The sequence below is a fragment of the Heptranchias perlo genome, chromosome 14 (genome assembly GCF_035084215.1).
Source record: "Heptranchias perlo isolate sHepPer1 chromosome 14, sHepPer1.hap1, whole genome shotgun sequence".
Classification (NCBI taxonomy): Eukaryota; Metazoa; Chordata; class Chondrichthyes; order Hexanchiformes; family Hexanchidae; genus Heptranchias; species Heptranchias perlo.
Window position 1 is genome coordinate 36,422,511 of NC_090338.1, and position 19,811 is coordinate 36,442,321.

Below are 19,811 nucleotides of genomic sequence, written 5' to 3' on the forward strand. Positions count from 1 at the left end.
GAAATAGGAGCAGGAGTAGGCCATACGGTCCCTCGAGCCTGCTCCGCCATTCAATCAGGACATGACTGATCTCCAACCTCAACTCCACTTTCCTGCCCAACCACCATATCCCTTGATGCCCCTAGAGTCCAAAAATCTATCTATCTCAGCCTTGAATGTAATCAACGACTCAGCATCCACAGCCCTCTGGGGTAGAGAATTCCAAAGATTCACAACCCTCTGAGTGAAGAAATTCCTCCTCATCTCAGTCTTAAATGGCTGACCCCTTATCCTCCGACTACGCCCTCTAGTTCTAGACTCTCCAACCAGGGGAAACAACCTCTCAGCATCTACCCTGTCATGCCTCCTCAGAACCTTAATGTTTCAATGAGATCACCTCTCATTCTTCTGAACTCCAGAGAGTATAGGCCTATTCTTCTCAACCTCTCCTCATAGGACAACCCTCTCATCCCAGGAATTAATCTAGTGAACCTTCGTTGCACTGCCTCTAGGGCAAGTATATCATTCCTTAGATAAGGAGACCAAAACTGGATGCAGTACTCTAGGTGAGGTCTGACCAAAGCCCTGTAGTAAGACTTCCTTACTCTTGTACTCCAACCACCTTGCAATAAAGGCCAACACACCATTTGCTTTCCTAATTGCCTGCTGTACCTGCATGCTAATTTATTGTGTTTCTTGTACCAGGACACCCAGATCTCTCTGAACACCAACATTTAATCATTTCTCACCATTTAAAAAATATTCTGTTTTTCTACTATTCCTACCAAAGTGAATAACCTCACATTTCCCCACATTATACTCCAGCTGCCACCTTCTTGCCCACTCACTTAACCTGTCTATATCCCTTTGCAAACTCTTTGCATCCACCTCACAGCTTACTTTCCCATCTAGCTTTGTATCATCAGCAAACTTGGATAAATTACACTAGGTCCCTTCATCCAAATCATTAACATAGATTATAAATATCTGAGGCCCAAGCACTGATCCTTGCAGTACCCCACCAGTTACAGCATGCCAATCTGAAAATGACCCATTTATCCCTACTCTCTGTTTTCTGTCCATGAACCAATCCTCTATCCATGCTAATTTATTACCCCCAATCCCATATCTTGTGTAACAACCTTTTATGTGGCACCTTGTCGAATGCCTTTTGAAAATCTAAATATACTACATCCACTGGTTCCCCTTTATCTCCTCTGATAGTTACATCCTCAAAAAACTCTAATAAATTTGTCAAACACGATTTCCCTTTCATGAAACCATTTTGACTCTGCCTATTCATATTATGATGTTCTAAGTGCCTTGTTACGACTTCTTTAATTATGGATTCCAGCATTTTCGCAATGACTGATGTCGGGCTAACTGGCCTGTAGTTCCCTGTTTTCTCTCTCCCTCCTTTCTTGAATAGCAGTGTTACATTTGCTACCTTCCAATCCGCTGGGACCGTTCTAGAATCTAGGGAATTTTGGAAGATCACAACCAATGCATCCACTATCTCTGCAACCACCTCTTTTAGAACCCTCGGATGTAGGCCATCAGGTCCAGGGGATTTATCGGCTTTTAGTCCCATTAGTTTCTCAAGTACTTTTTCTTCTACTGATAATAATTACTTTAAGTTCCATACTTTCATTAGCCCCTTGGTTCCCCACTATTTTTGGTATGCTTTTTGTGTCTTCTACTGTGAAGACAGATATAAAATATTTGTTTAACGCATCTGCCATTTCCTGATTCCCCATTATAATTTCTCCTGTTTCTGCCTCTAGGGGCCAATGTTTACTTTTGCTACTCTCTTCCTTTTTACATTCTTGTAGAAACTCTTACAATCCATTTTTATATTTCTTGCTAGTTTACTTTCATATTCTATTTTCTCCCTTTTTATCAATTTTTTGGTCGTACTTTGTTGGTTTCTAAAACTCTCCCAATCCTCCGGCTTACTATTCTTCTTGGCAACATTATAGGCCTCTTCTTTTAATCTAATACTATCTTTAACTTCTTTAGTTAGCCACGAGTGGATCACTTCTCCCATTGAGTTTTTATTTCTCAATGGAATGTATATTTGTTGACAATATTGAAATATCTCTTTAAATGTTTGCCATTGCTTTTCAACTGTCATACCCTTTAATTTATTTTCCCAATCTACCTTAGCCAACTCGTCCCTCATACCTATGTAATTGGCTTTTTTTAAGTTTAAGACTCTAGTTTCGGACTTAAGTATGTCACTCTCAAACTCTATGTGAAATTCTATCATATTATGATCACTCTTCCCCAGAGGATCCTTCACTGTGAGATTACTAATTAACCCTGTCTCATCACACAATACAAGATCTAAAATATCCTGTTCCCTGGTTGGTTCCATGATGTATTATGCTAGGAAACCACCTCAAATGCTTTCCATGAGCTCATCTTCCAAACTACCTTTGTCAATTTGATTTACCCAGTCTGTATCAAGATTAAAGTCCCCCATGATTACAGCATTACCTTTCTTACAAGCTCCTATTATTTCATCATTAACACTCTGTCCAATGGTATAGCTACTATTAGGGGGCCTATAAACTACTACCACCAGTGTTTTCTGCCCCTCGTTATTTCTTATTTCCACTCGTACCGATTCTACTTCCTGATCTTCCGAGCCAAAATCCTTTCTCACCACTGTCCTTATGTCATCCTTTATTATCAGGGCTACACTCCCTCCTTTTCCATTCTGCCTGTCTTTTCTAAATGTCATGTACCCTGGAACATTTATTTCCCAATCTTGGTCACCTTGCAACCATGGGCTCGATTTTAAAAGGGTGGCGGGATGGCGGGGTGGGGGGGGCGTCAATGGGCCTGTGGCAAACCAGACTAATAAAAACTTACCATTCCCCATGCAATTGCGACTTAATTGATGCCCCTTAATCTTGTTTCCGGGTTTGCCATCTGAAAAGTGGGCGGACTGTGCAACCGCATGACAGGCTGTCAGCTGGAGCGTCTGCATTTAAAGGGCCATTGCTCTAATGGATTTTGCAGGAGCAAAGAGCAAGAAGACCCAATGGAGCAGCACAGGGCCAAGGCTGCTCCAAGATTCAGCGATGCCTCACTTCAGCTGCTTCTGGCTGGGGTGAGGAAGAGGAGGGAACTATTTTATCCGGCTGACAGGAGGAAGCACCTTGCCTCTGCCACCAAGGCGGCCTGGCTTGAGGTGGCAGAGGAGGTCACCAGCAGCAGCAACATATCCCGCACCTGGGTCCAGTGCAGGAAACGTTTCAATGACCTAACTAGGTCAGCAAAAAAGTGAGTACACTTACTGATTCTCCTGTATTCCGTGGTGCACATCAACCCCAACCAACTCATTCTGCACTGCTAAGACTACTCCATCACATCACTCCTCACACCCACTTAATGCTCATCGTCAGCTTACCTGTACTTCCTGAACACTTCCTCACCTCCCCATTTGTGACCCTACCACGACCACTCACCCCAATTCTCATCCAATGTGATGTCTCAGTCTCATACTCAGCCTCTGATGCACCTCTATCACGGTCAGCCTCACCCAAAGCAATGCATTCATCAGTTGGCCACTTCATCACTCACTCACACGTCTGTACTTTCTCCCCTTTTAAGAGAGGAGAGCGCAAAATGCATGCGAGAGGGCGAGGACTGGAGGGGGGCCACAACAAATAGTGGTCCTCACAGACGTGGAGGAGGAGGCCCTGCAGATCAGCCGTACCCTCGGGGTCGCCGAGACTGGCACCCCACAAAAGTCTGGTGACACAACTTTAACATTCATCACACACAACATGAATTGATGTTAACAATGCTTGGCATGTGGAATACCTCAGTATGCTCAACGCAACATGACACATCTGTGATGATGCTTAACATTGCCTTCTGTTCTCTTTCAGGCCCTTCAACGACCGCAGTAACAGTAGAGGACGATTTCTCAGAGGCCGGCAGCGCACTGTCACATCTTAGCGAGCCATCCACCAGCGCAGATACTCACACCTCGGTGGGTGCTAGTCCTCAGTTAGTTGGGTTGTCACCTGGTGAGTCACCACACACAAGTGAGCATGAGCAGACAATGATGGCAGGGGCAGCTGTAGAGAGTCCGCGTCAGAGGGAGCACTCCTCTCCAGGCTCTCTTCAGCTGATGCTGAACCCCGGGGGCCACCCTTTAAAAGGAGAATGATCAAGAGACAGCAGCACATCTGCGAGGTACTGGAAAAGGTGCTATGCACACTCTCCATAATAGCCCAGAGGATGGAGGAGTCCAACTCCTGCATTAGTGAAATGGTGGCACAGGTATGTAAGGGAATCTCTGAGATAGTGTTGCAGGGACATGAGCAACTGTCTGAGATAGTGTCGCATGTAACTGCTGAAATGTCTGAGATAGTGTCGCAGGTAAGTGCGGGAATGTCTGCGATGGAGGGAAGGTTAGCCTCCGGTGAGCTTCAAGCACGGCTCACAGTTGAGTCCATTCAGGCCCTGACAACAGCCATTCGGACTCACTGGGAACAACATTCTGCTGCCTTAAATAGCAGATGGAAACTTTACAACTGGGCTTCCAAGACATCATACATGTCCTCCAAACTGTTCTCTAGCAGGGTGGTAGGAGTGATGTGGGCCTGGCCCCGGAGAGGGATGTTGGTGAAAGTGGACATGGAAGTGGCGACACCACTCAAAGTGCTCCCTCGTCTCACCCGTTGCCCCCCTCTCAACCAGTACCCACAATGCTGCCTCCTCTCCAGGTGGCTGAGTCTGCCCCTGCACAAGTGCAGGTGGAGCAGTCTTTGGAGGGGCCCTCACGAGCTCCAAAACCCAGAAGGCATAAGCCGAAAGAATCTAAGCAGTCCGGCCATGGATATGAGCAACCTGCCACTACCTCTGCTGCAGCCACAGGGGATGCACCACATAGAAGTGGTAGGAAGAGAAAGGCTAAGGATTTGTGATCATGAAAGGTATTCACAAGGTATCTGACAGAATGTCATGTTTTTCATTTATATTTGGTTTCTGTTAAAGTCACATTAAATGTTGTCATTCTCACCACTACTGCCACATCTTATCCATTCTTGACTGGCCTTTGTGATAGCGCCCTTTCATGTGCTTCACCATGAACGGCAACACTTGATGCCACCCAGTGGGTCACTTTACGGTGGGTGTATGTGTAGTTGCATGACTGTTTGTGCGGGGGGAGGGGGATTGCTGGTGTTGGCGCTGGTCTTTCCAGATGGTGAGAGGACTGGACTCTTCTCACTTTCTGATCTTATGAGAACCGTTCACATATGAGTAACTCCCTGGCCTCACGAGCAGCCAGGTTAGCTGCTGCTCTGCCCATGGGTTCATCCTCCACTTCCTCCTCCTCTTCCTGCTCCTCAATGTGGATGGTGAATGAGGGGATGAGGCCTTCCTCGACTGGTACCCCCCTCTGTTGCGCCATGTTGTGCAGGACACAACACACTACTATAATGCGACTCACTTTTGCTGGTGCGTATTGAAGCGCTCCCCCAGAACAATCGAGGCAATGAAATCGCATCTTTAGCAGTCCTATCACATGTTCAATTATAGACTTGGTGGCGATGTGGGCTGTCATTATATCGACACTGTTGTTCGCTGATGGGGTTCCTCAGAGGTGTCATGAGCCACGTGTGCAGGGGGTATCCCTTGTCCCCGAGGAACCAAGGTGTTCGGTGTGTGGAAGAGGCCCGGGTTGTTGGACTCCCTCAGAATGAATGAATCGTGGCAGCTACCAAGGCATCTGGCGCACACATGAAGGAAACTTTTGCGGTGGTCACAAATGAGCTGAACGTTGATAGAGTGATACCCCTTTCTGTTGATGAACATTCCTGGCTCTTGTGGAGGTGCTCAGATTGCTATATGCATGCAATCGGCTGCACTCTGTACACGTGGGAAGCCAGCCACAGAGTGGAATCCAACTGACCTCTCCGTCTGGCTGAGGTTGTCCATGGGGAAGATGATGTATTGCGAGGCCCTGCAAAACAAGTCGTTGGTGACCTGTCTTATGCACTTGTGTGCAGACGACTGAGAGACTCCGGCGATGTCACCGGTGGGACCCGGGAATGATCCGGAGGTGAAGAGGTTGAGGGCACTGGTGACTTTAACAGCGACGGGTAATGAGGTGCCGCTTGGCACAGCCGGAAACAGCTCGGCATGAAGGAGGCTGCTGACGTCTGCAACCACTTGGCGATTCACTCTGAGCCTCCATATGCACTGCTCCTCACAGAGGTCGAGGGAGCTCAGCCTCGGTCTGTAGACCCACTGACGAGGGTAGTGCCTCCTGCGACGTCGCACTCTCTGTTGTTACCCTCTGTGCTCTTGTGCAGGTGCCTGTGGTGCAGTACTGTATTGTGGAGCTCCAAGTGGTGGAAGTGCACGCCGTGCCTGGTGAGGATGGTGATGTTGCTCGTCCTCGGATGTTCTATTGAATGCAGCCATCGTGCCCCCCATCCTGAAGGTGTCAGTTTGAGGAGGTCCAAAAAGTTGGTAAATATGTGTAAACAGAACAATTGAATGAAAACCAAGAATTTTCAGTCTAAACACAAAAAACTCCCAGCCAAAAGTTTGTCTGAGAGAACTGAGTGCCCTGCTGCAATAACTCACCTTTTATCCCCATCTGTCAAACAGAGATTTAAATGTCCAAATGGCTGCCGGCTGAAACACGACTTGTTCACCACGGTGTGTTTCACACAGCACGGGAAACACACTGAGGTAGCATTGAAATCGCTTTTCTTCACTCTTAATTAGATCCATGTACATTTCAAGTACTTGAAGTACTTGAATTGCTTGTTTAAGCATCGTATGGCGGGACTTCCGAGTTTGGGAACAGAGTGCGCACCCAGATGACACTGGGTCACGCACGTTCTTAGGCGTGTTGGAGCTGGGATTTCTGACCACTCCTGGAAATCACGATTTTCTTCACTCCCCCTCCCACAACGCACCCGCAGTTCTGTTTTAAAATCGAGCCCCATGTCTCTGTAATAGCTATTAGATCAAACCCATTTATCTCTATTTGTGAAACTGATTCAACTATCTTGTTACAAATGCTCCATACATTCAGATAAAGAGCCTTTAATTTTGACTTTTTAACCATTTTTTCCTGCTTTGACCTTATTTGATGATGCTCTACTATTGGTAAACTCTCTGTCCCTCTCTGCCACACTCTGCTTATCTTTACTAAATCACTTCACTGCTCTTTTATTTTTTAAACAGTGATGACAACAAGATTTTTTTCTTCAATGGTCTACGTACAATTGAATAGGAGACATGAGAAGGATCTACACCTTCCTTTCCTCATCTTGGAAAGCTCTTTTGTCCTGCAATGAGAAGCATGTTATATCATCTCACTTCAGAGACAATATTCTATGTATTGAAGATAATGGGCCTCTGTAACAGTCTTTAAGGGGGTGAAGTTCTTCGGGGCTTTTCCCACTCCGCCACCGTAATTCCAGTGGAAACCCCTTTTACGCACATAAATGGGATTTCCGGCGAAGTTGCAGGTGTGGAGCAGGAAAAGCTCTGAGGAAATTCACCTCTAATGTCTCATAATGATGTGCAATTAGTATCCGATCTGATACCAGTGCGAGGGTGCGATTTTCTTTCCATTTTTACTTTGGGTGAGTTTAAAAAGAATGTTCAGTGACTGCTATAATTTTCAATATGTTTTTATAAATACATTAACATTTTAGCAACCAACAAGACACCTAAATCACTTTAAGAAGTCTGTTTGAGCAACGCCAGGCCCCAGAATCCCTGATGGGCCCATTTCAACTGGGCAAGCAGCAAGCTGTGAGCCATCCCTCTCCTGCAATTGGGAATTCTGGTCGGATCTGCATTCAAATAACCATTCGGTGATAATGAGATCGATACATGTCGGTAGTAATGCTGTCTCATTTTCACACCATAAATATTGGTCAGGAAATTGGGTGTACTGTGAGTCAGGTGCACACAACCAGAGTCTCAGTTTCTTGATCCTGTTCAAGTCCTGCTAGTTTCTGCAATACTGGTGAACCCTCAGAAAATTAAATTAATTTCACCACACAATATATTTCCTTATTGGTTTGATCGCCAAAGAGAAGTACTAAGTGGAAGCCAAATACTTCCCTTTGATGAAATGCACTGGGTGAGTTGCCCCTGATAACTTTTGCACATCTTTCAAATTGAACCTAGTTACAAAACATCACTGGCAAAGGCACAGGGGCAGATTGATTTCCTTCATGTCTAATTTGCTGTTGACGATACACAGTGTAGGTAGAATGTAACAAAACACAGGAAAAGTATGCACATTTTTAAAAATGCAGTCAGTGGATCCAAAATTGCCTCAACAAGTTTATACAACTGAGTACACAAACATTTACCAAAACTACAAATGTACAATATGAAAGTAGAAGAGAAAATGCTGCAAACACTTAACAGGTCAGTGGTTGAGAAATTGATCTTGCGCTCAAAACAGGCGGCAAGTCAGTGAAGCGGTTGCTTTGCACGGTGGCTCCCGGTGGCCTGAGGCCTGATCGAAATTCGACTTCAGGCCTCATTTGCATTCAACAGGCGAGCTGCGGACGCCAACTGCAGACTTGATAAATGAGCTCTTTGTATCCGATTCCACAGTGGAGGAAGGGGACAAAATACCAGCAGTGCAAGGGAACCTAAAAATGTAGATTGAAATCCTATAGCATTTTACTTTGTGTAAATAAATTGAAAATCTGCCAAAATAATGAGGATATTCAATATACATTTTTGCAATACACATTATATACATTTCTTTATCATCTATTGGGAAATTCTAAGCCACAACAATTATGTAGGTCAAGAAAGAACAACAGATAGAGTCACAATGATTATGCTGAATCGATTTTAGTTTAACGACAAAAGTTATATTTCCTTAAAATGATAGGATTATTATGCAATTATGTGATAATGGGGAAATATTTTATAGTATTGTTTACACTTTAATAGGACTATTATTCCTATTAGTTTGATGCACTACCTGAAAAATAATATTGTGACATCTTTCTTTGATTACATTGCAAATGCAGGAGAAATATAAAATAATTGTAAACATAATGGCCATTTACCGGATAACCATCTCTTCCTGGTTCTCCCTGTGGGCGTGGAATGAATGAAACAACAAAAAAGAACACAGTGAAACCTTATTGTAAAAATCATATTTTCTATAGCTCAAAAATAATCATTCTCTCCAGCTACACATCAAATAATGAACGTCAAGACCTGTTAGGTATAATTTACGCAAACTGCCAGACAGTAGTGCTACAGAAACAAAAATGTAAGAAACAGGAACATCACACTGTCATTACGCTTCTCATCCTCATGAACGAGCATTCATTAAGGCACTGTCTGCCATGCTGACAAACAATTATTAAAGAGTGATATATGGTTTTAATTACCTTAGCTCCTTTAGGGCAGGGGTGTCCAAGCTTTTGTCTTTGTGGCCGTATAATTGTGTACCACTGAGCCTTAGGGGTGACATATGGGGCTCAATTTTAAAAGAAAAGTCCAGATATGTTGGGGGCAGGGGGGCAAGAAGTGGGCAGAAATCCCAGCTCCAACACGCTGAAGAACACGCACGACCCAGAGTCATTTGGGTGCGCACGCCGTTCCACCACCCGGAAGTCCCGCCGGCAATTAAAGGACGATATTTAAAGCAGCAATTGAACTAGTTGAAGTAGTTTAAAAATGCATAAATGCAATTTACAATGAAGGCAAGCGATTTCAACGCTGCCTCAACGTGCTTCGCATTATAGTAGTGTGTTGTGTCCTGCACAACATGGCGCATCAGAGGAGGGTATCGGTTGAGGAGGCCCCATGCCCTTATCCACAATCCACATCTGCCATCCACATTGAGGAGGAGCAGGAGGAGGAGGAGGATGACAAAACCATGGGTAGAGCAGCAGCTCACCTGGCTGTTTGTGAGGCCAGGGAGTCACTCATATGTGAACGGTTCTCGTTAGATCAGAAAGTGAGAAGAGTCCAGTCCTCACACCACCTGGAAAGAGCAGCGCCAACACCAGCAGCCACCCCCCGCCCCCCGCACAAAACAGTCCTGCAACTACACATACACCCATTGTAAAGTGACCCACTGGGTGGCATCAAGTGTCACCATTCGTGATGAAGCACATGAAAGGGCGCTATCACAAAAGCCAGTCAAGAATGCATAGTGCATACCATTCATGATCACAAAACCTTAGCCTTTCTCTTCCTACCACTTCTACGTGGTGCACCCCCTGTGGCTGTAGCAGAGGTAGTGGCAGGTTGCTCACGTTCATTCCCTGACTGCTTAGATGCTTTGCGCGGACGTCCTCTGGGTTTTGGAGCCCGTGAGGGGCCCCTCCAAAGACTGCTCCACCTGCACCTGTGCAGGGGCAGACTCGGCCACCTGGACAGGAGGCAGCATTGTGGGTACTGGTTGAAAGGGGGGGGCAACGGGTGAGTTGTAGGAGCACTTTGTGTGGCGTCCCCACTTTCATGACCCCTTTCGCCATCATCCCTCTCCAGGCCGACATCTACCACCCTGCTGGAGAACAGTTTGGAGGACATGTATGAAGCCTTGGAAGCCCAGTTGTAAAGTTTCTGTCTGCCTGTTTAAGGCGGCAGAATGTTGTTCACCGTGAGTCCGAACGGCCAGGGTCTGAATGGATTCATTTGTGAGCCGTGCTTGAAGCTCACCGGAGGCTAGCCTTCTCTCCATCGCAGACATTCCCGCACCCACCCGCGACACTATCTCAGACATTTCAGCAGTTACGTGCGACACTATCTCAGACAGTTGCTCATGTCCGTGTGGCACTATCTCAGAGATTCCGTCACGTCCCTGTGACACTATCTCAGTGATTCCCTCCCGTACCTGTGCCACCATTCTACTAATGCAGGAGTTGGACACCTCTATCCTCTAGGCTATTGTGGAGAGTGTGTGTGGCACATGTTCCAATTGCAAATGTGCTGCTGTCCCTCGATCATTCTCCTTTTAAAGGATGGCCCCTGGGGTTCAGCATCTGCGACCAGCCGAGCAGAGCCTGGAGAAGAGTGCTCCCACTGACGCGGAATTTCCACCAGTGTTTGCTCGTGCTCACTTGTGTGTGGTGACTCACCAGGTGCAAATCCAACTAACTGATTACTAGGACCCATGGAGGTGTGAGTATCTGCGCTGGTGGATGGCTCACTAAGATGTCATGGTGCGCCCTCAGAGGCTGGCCGATCGTCTTAGGAATTGCCCTCTCCCCTCACTGTGGTCGTTGAAGGGTCTGTAAGAGAACAGAAGGCAATATTAAGCATCATCACAGATGTGTCATGTTGCGATGAGCATACTGAGGTGTTCAACATGCCAAGCATTGTTAACATCAATTCATGTTGTGTGTGATGAATGTTAAAGTTGTATCACCAGACTTTTATGGGGGCCAGTCTCGGCGACCCCAATGGACAGGTACTCGAGGGTGCGGCTGATCTGCAGGGCCTCCTCCTCCACGTCTGTGAGGACCACTATTTGTTGTGGCCGCCCCTCCAGTCCTCGTCCTCTCGCGTGCAGTTTGTGCTCTCTTATCCTAGAAGGGGAGAAAGTACAGACGTGTGAGTGAGTGATGGTGAAGTGGCCAACTGTTGAATGCATTGCTTTGGGTGAGGCTGACCGTGAAAGAGGTGCATCAGAGGGTGAGTATGAGACCGAGACATCACATTGGATGAGGATTGGGGTGAGTGGTAGTGGTGGGGTCACAAATGGGGAGGTGAGGAAATGCTCAGGAAGTACAGGTAAGTTGAGGATGAGCCTTAAGTGGGTGTGAGGAATGATGTGACGGAATAGTCTTGGCAGTGCAGAATGAGTTGGGAGTGGGGTGGGGTTGCTGTGCACCACAGAATATAGGAGAATCAGTAAGTGTACTCACTTCTGCTGACCTAGTTAGGTCATTGAAACGCTTCCTGCACTGGACCCAAGCACGGGAGAAGCTGCTGCTGCTGCTGGTGACCTCCTCTGCCACCTCGAGCCAGGCCTTCTTGGTGGCAGAGGCAGGGTACTTCCTCCTTTCGGCTGGGTAAGATAGTTCCCTCCTCCTCTTCTCGGCCAGTAGCAGCTGAAGTGAGGCATCGCTGAATCTTGGAGCAGCCTTGGCCCTGTGCTGCTCCATTGGGTCGCTGGCTCTTTGCTTCAGCAAAATCCAATGGAGCAATGGTCCTATACACTCCAGCTGACAGCCTGTCATGCAGGTGTGCAGTCCATCCACTGCGCAGCTTTCAGACGGCAAACCCGGAAACAAGATTAATGGCCACCAATTAAGTCGCGATCACGTGGGGAAAGGTAAATTTTTATTAATGGGGTTTGCTGCACGTCCATTGAACCCCCAGCTGACATCCTGCCGCCCTTTTAAAATTGAGCCCATGAAGTTTAAATCGCTGTTCCCATTAATTTGCATATATCTCAATTTATAGATATTAATAGATCTTGGTGTTCTGATTTATCCACCAATGAGGCAACATTGTTAAAACAGCCCTTTCAAAATCTCCAGGTCCATAAAATTCAAACAGCAAGTAAGAAATATGAGCACCAATAGTACTGAGCTGCCTAGACTTTGAGAGCCAGGTTGCCAGGGTTCGGGGGTACATGTGTTCCTAGGGCTGCAGGTTGGACAACCCTGCTTTAGGGCACTTGCATGAAAGGTTTAGTCAATCAATTCATATAGCCACAAAATAGGCACAATCCTTCAGTGATAATCTACAGAGTGCAAAAATAAACAGCTGTTCCTAATTTTCTAACCATAATATACTATTAATCATGAAATGTGAATCTATGAGATTAAATGCTCAACTGAAAAGAAAAATAGACAAAGAGAAAGAAGAAGTAAGTTTCCTTAACTCAGTGGACCCAATCAACTTTGTAGTATCCACAATACTTACAGGGAGTCCTGAAAAAGAACAGATGGAGACAATAATCACTAAAATATCAGGAATCTCTATGTGATACTATTCTTTTTACTAGCCTATTTGGCACAAATCTGTGTTTATAAGGACTTAGAACAAAGAAAACATACATGGTCAAGTAAGACATTTTTAGAGGCTTTATTTAAATAGTAGCAGTCCAAATTTTAAAACATAACACAGTATGGTTACTCTTATTCACATAAGTCCTGTTAGCATTGTTATGGTAGGTAGTATTAAGAATTACATTTTACAACTTTTACCTATTTTATTAAAAAAGGAAATACAATTCACAATGGGGTAATATTGACATTTTATTGTAAAATGTTAAACAGTTAAAAACTTGCAATGTTAAGTTGAATGATGATACCAAAAATACTTAACAAATGGCTAGGTTAGCTTTAGCTTTGAATCTAATGCTATTGCACATTTCATTGATCAAATCAAATCTGGAAAATGTAAAAAATAGGGGCCCAGCTTGAACAGAAAATAGCCTGGAAATTCCTGTTATGCCTCCCTGCTAGTAGTGTGTGTTCTCATACAGAATACCAATGCAAATCTGATAACACATACTACTTAAGGGCAGGCATGCAATTTCCTGTTCCCACAGACTGAAAGTGCAGTGTGCTAACCTCTCCCATTTCAAATGGATGTTAAAGGTCATCCAGGTTCTTGATTGTCAGGAGCTGGGCCCTTAAAGCTATCGTATTAATTTCCTCTTACAGCCACAAAATAATAAGTTATGGGGGTTACTTTTAGTGCCAGGGATATTAGTTGGCACCAGAGGAGGACTTGGCACACCCACCAATATGCCACCTACCACATCTACAAGCCGAGCACAGCTACTTGGCAATAAGAGAGGAGCACTACCTCCACAAACTCAGGTTCAGTAGGAAGGCTATCACACAGCTGTGCAGATCTGCTTCAAGGAGTCCTGCAGCCAACTGCCAGAATAGGGACAGCACTGCCAGTGACAGTGAACAGTTCTCAGCTTTTGTGCCCTCAACTCATCTACGATAACAACAAGGACCGGTGCTACTTGAAAGAGAGACTGGAAGCATGGCCCCTCAGAGGCCAAAGCTATCCTTCAGCCCTGACAAATGACACTGTTGTGGCAGCAATGGGCAGAAGCAAAGTGCAGATACGATGCAGCCCATGTATATTCCAAATCATTATTGAGTATACTACAGACATATTGAATCAGCACTTCAGATGTCTGCACAGATATGGGGATGCCTTACAGTACAGCTCCCCTCTCTTCAGGCTCTATAAGATCATAGGTGTCTGCCGCATGCTCCACAATTTTGCAACACAAAGAAACCTAACTATGGATGAAGAGGACCACACTCAATGAGGGACTGTGTAGGACACAAACCAAGAGGATGTAGCTGCAGAAAAACCATTGCAGCCAGGAAGGCTTGTATATGATTGCTCATCTACGATACATTTAGTGAAATGGCTGGGCTGCCCTTTATGCAACTCTTCTGTTCATGTGGCACAAAGAAAGATGCTCAAAGAACCTTATCAGAATCATACGAATTCAGAACAGAAGGAGACCATTCAGCCCATCATGTCTGCTAGCTCTACAACTGTGGAGCTATCAGATATAATCTCAGTTTCCCAGCCTTTCCCTGTATCCTTTTACATTCTTCTATTTCAAATGCTTACCCAATTCCTTTTTAATTGATTTTATGGTCTCTGCCTCAATAATTACTTGTGGTAAAGCATTCCATTTTCTAATTTACCCTCTGAAAACCTTTCATAATTTGAAAAGCCTTTATTAGATTCGCCCCATAACCTTTGCTCTTCTAGTAGGAAAAAATTGCCAATTTTCAAGCCATTTTTTATAACTTCAACTTTTCTTTCCTAATGTAATTGTTAATGAATTTCCGCTGTATTCTTTCCATGGTTCCAATACCCTTCTCATAATGGAGTATCCAGAATTGCACACAATATTCTAACTGTGACAAAACCAATTTCGTACACAAACACATCGCTTCTTTGCTTTTAGATTCAATGCCCCGTGTATAAAACCTTGAACTCCATTTGCCTTTCTTAAAGTTTCTTCTATGCACTCCTACAATTAAAGAACTACACATCTGCACCGCTAGACCTCGCCACTCTGTTAACAGTCTTACCATTTAGGGTGTACTTCCTTTCACTGTTCTTTTTTCCAAAAAACATTAGTTCACACTTCTCTGCATTGAATTGCATATGCTGCCTGCCTGCTCACTCTGCTAACCTGTTGATGCCCTCCTACAATCTTCCTCAGAGTTTGCTATTCCCCCTCATTTGGTAACATCAGCAAACTTCAATATTGATAGAGATCGCAGCACAGATTCCTGGATATACATCGTACCAACCTGAAAAGCATCCATTCATCTGTACTCTGCTTTCTGTCACCTATTGTAAACAATTTTACAACACCAAGTTATAGTCCAGCAATTTTATTTTAAATTCACAAGCTTTCGGAGATTTTCGGAGAAAATCTCCGAAAGCTTGTGAATTTAAAATAAAATTGCTGGACTATAACTTAGTGTTGTAAAATTGTTTACAATTGTCAACCCCAGTCCATCACCGGCATCTCCACATTCTGTCACCTAGCCATTCTTCTATTCATGTGGATTAAGGCTACAGGCATTAGTGACAAGTCTCTTTTCAAATGCATTCTGAAAATCTATATATACACAATAGCCACCATATTCCTCAGGAGAGTGAGAAAACCTTTCAAACAAGGCACTGACACATGTTCCATAGAGAAACCGACTAATTAATGAAACAATCAGGAAACACTGGTACCAATCAGAGGGATTGAAATTAATGTAAAGAAGACACAGTATAGGATTTCCAAAATTCAGGGTTAGGTTCCTTTCAGTTAACAATGAAATTGGGCTAGGGAGAAAATAATATTTAGGAAAAAAAAATCCACAAGAAGGATATTAATAAAAGGAGAGCTGGAGAATCTTTTGTGTCCATGATTTCTTGATAATATAGAACATTGTAGTTTTCTATACAGTGTATTATCAGAAACATAAGAAATAGGAGCAGGAGTAGGCCATACGGCCCCTCGATCATGGCTGATCTTCAACCTCACTCCACTTTCCCACCCAATTCCCATATCCCTTGATTCCCCTAGAATCCAGAAATCTATCTATCTCAGCCTTGAACATATTCAACAACTCAGCGTCCACAGCCCTCTGGGGTAGAGAATTCCAAAGATTCACAACCCTCTGGGTGAAAAAACTCCTCCTCATCTCAGTCTTAAATGGCTGAACCCTTATCCTGAGACTATGCCCCTTAGTTCTGGACTCTCCAGCCAGGGGAAATGACCTCTCAGCATCTACCTTGTCAAGTCCCCTCAGAATCTTGTATGTTTCAATGGGATCACCTCTCGTTCTTCTAAACTCCAGAGAGTATAGGCCCATTCTACTCAATCTCTCCTCAAAGGACAACCCAGGAATCAATCTAGTGAACCTTCGTTGCACTGCCTCTAAGGCAACTATATCCTTCCTTAGATAAGGGGACCAAAACTGTACGCAGTACTCCAGGTGAGGTCTCACCAAAGCCCTGTACAACTGTAATAAGACTTCCTTACTCTTGTACTACAAACCCCTTGCAATAAAGGCCAACATGCCATTTGTTTTCCTAATTGCTTGCTGTACATGCATGTTAACTTTTTGTGTTTCTTGTACAACGACACCCAAATCTCTCTGAATACCAACATTTAATAGTTTCTCACCATTTAAAAAATATTCTGTTTTTCTATTCTTCCTATCAAAATGAATAACTTCACCTTTCCCCACATTATACTCCGTCAGCCAGCTTCTTGCCCACTCACCTAACCTGTCTATATCCCTTTGCAGACTCTTGATTTTCTTTGTCTATATCACAATGTGTAAGATTAACCAAATGAAACTTTGAAGCAATAGCCATATATCTACGTGTATTTATGTAAACATAATGTTAATATAATGTAACTCAAGGTGACCTTAGACAAGACCGAGAAGAAAGTTATGAGGCAAGGTGAAAATTGACGCAGAGTGGTTTCATTCAGATTCAGAAGGTTGGAGATGTTTAAACGGAGCATAGTCAATTGTCCCATCTCACATAGTGTCTAGCATTTAGCAAGAGGGCGGTGCTGGTAAGTACACAGCAGAGGTAAAGGATGAGGTAGTCACGTTATGTGGCGTTACGTGGCACGGTTCATCTAAAGTTGTTTAACACAGAGTCAGCATGGGAGTGAGGTATTTTATGGCTAGAAGATAAGACCAGAGATGCGAATGTGCCGCCCCAACAGCTGAATAGTATAAAGATATAACTGCTTAAACTAAACGTTTTACGCTGCCGAAGTAGGGACTGAAGGGAAATGAGACCTTCTGTTTCTGTGTGTCTCGACGTTCCCGTCAGCCATTTAACACATCCTCCCCCCCCCCCACCATTTTTCAGAAAGTCCTTCTCGAAACGTTTATACTTCACTAACTTATGTTTAATCATAATTAATCTAATTTATACTGCATTTAATATGTAACCACAAATATTTAACTGTATCATTTATTTAGTATGTTAACCAGACAATTGTGTAGGTAGTTTGGTCAAACAAATGGCATGTGATTTAAACATAATCATGATAGCCTTCAGTAGCTTGAACCATATAATCATTAACGTAATTGCACATGCCTTCGGATATCTCTGTAATGCATTCATTAGCATAACATTTCTTTGTAAGTTTCTTGAGCGTAAAAGAGTCTTATAGGTCTGGGAAAAGGCAGGCTGTCCTCCTCAAAAAAGATTGGGCAAGCAGGTGCAAGCATGGCCTTGACAAGACAGTAACTCAGAGTCCCATGTCTGGAAACAGACATGGCTACGTGCTTAGCAGTTGTACGAAAACTGCAGGGTCTGCAAGAAAGTTGAACAAAGAAAGGTTAAAAGTCTCCAACTTGGAAGGAGGTAACCCTTGGGCATGTGAACATCACCAGCCCAGGGCCCAATGCTGGCAGCCCTCCATTGGCGCAATCTAATTAGAGATATGGGAAAGTAACCCGAATAGATTAATGCCTGTCGATCCTCAGGCATCATTTCTACTATAAAGATGAGCCCAAAACTCATGCTTTTTATAGAGAAGTAGTGCGACTAAGGTGTGACAACTAAGGAATGACTGCGCTGGCGCCAGAATGCAACTCTGCCCTGAACACCACCTGGGTGAACTTTGCCTTTGCTGTTCAGTATAAATCGCTGTTTACTGTATTGTGAGTACTTGACTCTGTTCTAATTCCAAATAAAGTACTCAACCGTTACCAACTGGTTCGCGTCAGACTTTCCTAGATTGTAGAGATTCCCACAGGCTCACTACTGTGAGTGGGAGGCTATGCCGTTTTCGTGGTCTCCGAGGGGATTCTTACAGTACAGAGGAAAAGTAGTCAATGAGGAGGCATTATGGAAGAAAAGGCAGGTAGGCTTTGTGGTGGGCATGTGATCCTCCTGCCCAATTTTCCACTCTGTGTTGTGTCAATGGGCAGGATGGATCCACTACAGTATAGAATATTGGGTATGCTTTGTGACTCACCTCCTGACTCCCCAAAGCCTTTTCACCATCTACAAGGCACAAGTCAGAAGTGTGATGGATTACTCTCCACTTGCCCGGATGAGTGCAACTCCAACAACACTCAAGAAGCTCAACACCATCCAGGCCAAAGCAGCCCGCTCGATTGGTACCCCATCCACCACCCTAAACATTCACTCCCTTCACCACCATCACACCGTGACTGCAGTGTGTACCATCCACAGGATGCACTGCAGCAACTCGCCAAAGCTTCTTCAACAGCACCTCCCAAACCCGTGACCTCTACCACCTAGAAGGACAAGGGCAGCAGGCACATGGAAACACCACCACCTGCTCATTCCCCTCCAAGTCACACACCATCCCGACTTGGAAATATATCGCCGTTCCTTCATCGTCGCTGGGTCAAAATCCTGGAACTCCCTTCCTAACAGCACTGTGGGAGAACCTTCACCACATGGACTGCAGCAGTTCAAGAAGGCGTCTCACCACCACCTTCTCAAGGGCAATTAGGGACGGGCAATAAATGCTGGCCTCACCAGCGACGCCCACATCCCATGAACAAATAAAAAAAAGCATGCGATTTTCTTTGCACACCACCCGAGTGATGCTTTATATGCAGGCAGAGAAGACAAAAATCTACCCCGTCGATCCCAAGTAAAATGTTTTTATCATAATTGATCATTTAGTAACTAAACTGGCAGACATGTCAGCACCCTGCATTCTGAGATCTTTCCTTCTGCATACATCTGTTAATAATTAACACGGTGACACAACAGAAATATCTTTGTTTCAAAAATAGAATTTGTAATACTGTATGGACATGTATCACATTTGGTATTAAATGTTATTTATTAAATCTTATTTCAGAGGAATGTTGTTTATTTCAGGAGTGCAAAGATGGCTACATTAACAACTTTTTTAGAGCATATCTTTGAGCTCCCTTTTGCTTAAGCTGCTTACACCATTGTTTAAAATCATACTATTTGGAGAGATTCAATGCTTTAAGGAGCAGAAACATCAGAACTGGGGAACCTGAACAGCAGCTCAATTGTTCCTAGTCCAAATATCCACTCTAAGTGGGAACATGTTTCAAATTTCTTCAATTTTCTTCCCATTGACTGAGAGTAGCCACCTTTAATTAAAAATGTATGACTAAAGAAAATTGTTTTTCCTTAGTTTAGTTGTTACCTCTCAATTAAAAGAAGTCACTATTGAGTGAGGAGATAACTGGCAGAGTTCAAGGTTTTCCTTCTAACTTATAGGACAACTAACCAAGAAACAAAATCTATTTTTCTTTTACCAGGGATGACTTCTTATTGATTATAAGTAGACACACTAACTA

The 19,811-nt window shown here is 44.2% G+C and overlaps 1 protein-coding gene across 1 annotated transcript in view; it reads right to left on the reverse strand.

The window, feature by feature from the left end:
- LOC137332206 (collagen alpha-1(XXIII) chain-like) overlaps positions 1 to 19,811 on the reverse strand; it is a 236,989-nt gene that overhangs the window by 131,212 nt on the left and 85,966 nt on the right. The window contains exons 4-5 of the mRNA XM_067995902.1: positions 12,889 to 12,896; positions 9,066 to 9,092 (exon numbers count right to left, since the gene is read on the reverse strand). Coding sequence (XP_067852003.1) covers positions 9,066 to 9,092; positions 12,889 to 12,896 — 35 coding nt within the window. The remainder of the gene's footprint in view (positions 1 to 9,065; positions 9,093 to 12,888; positions 12,897 to 19,811) is intronic.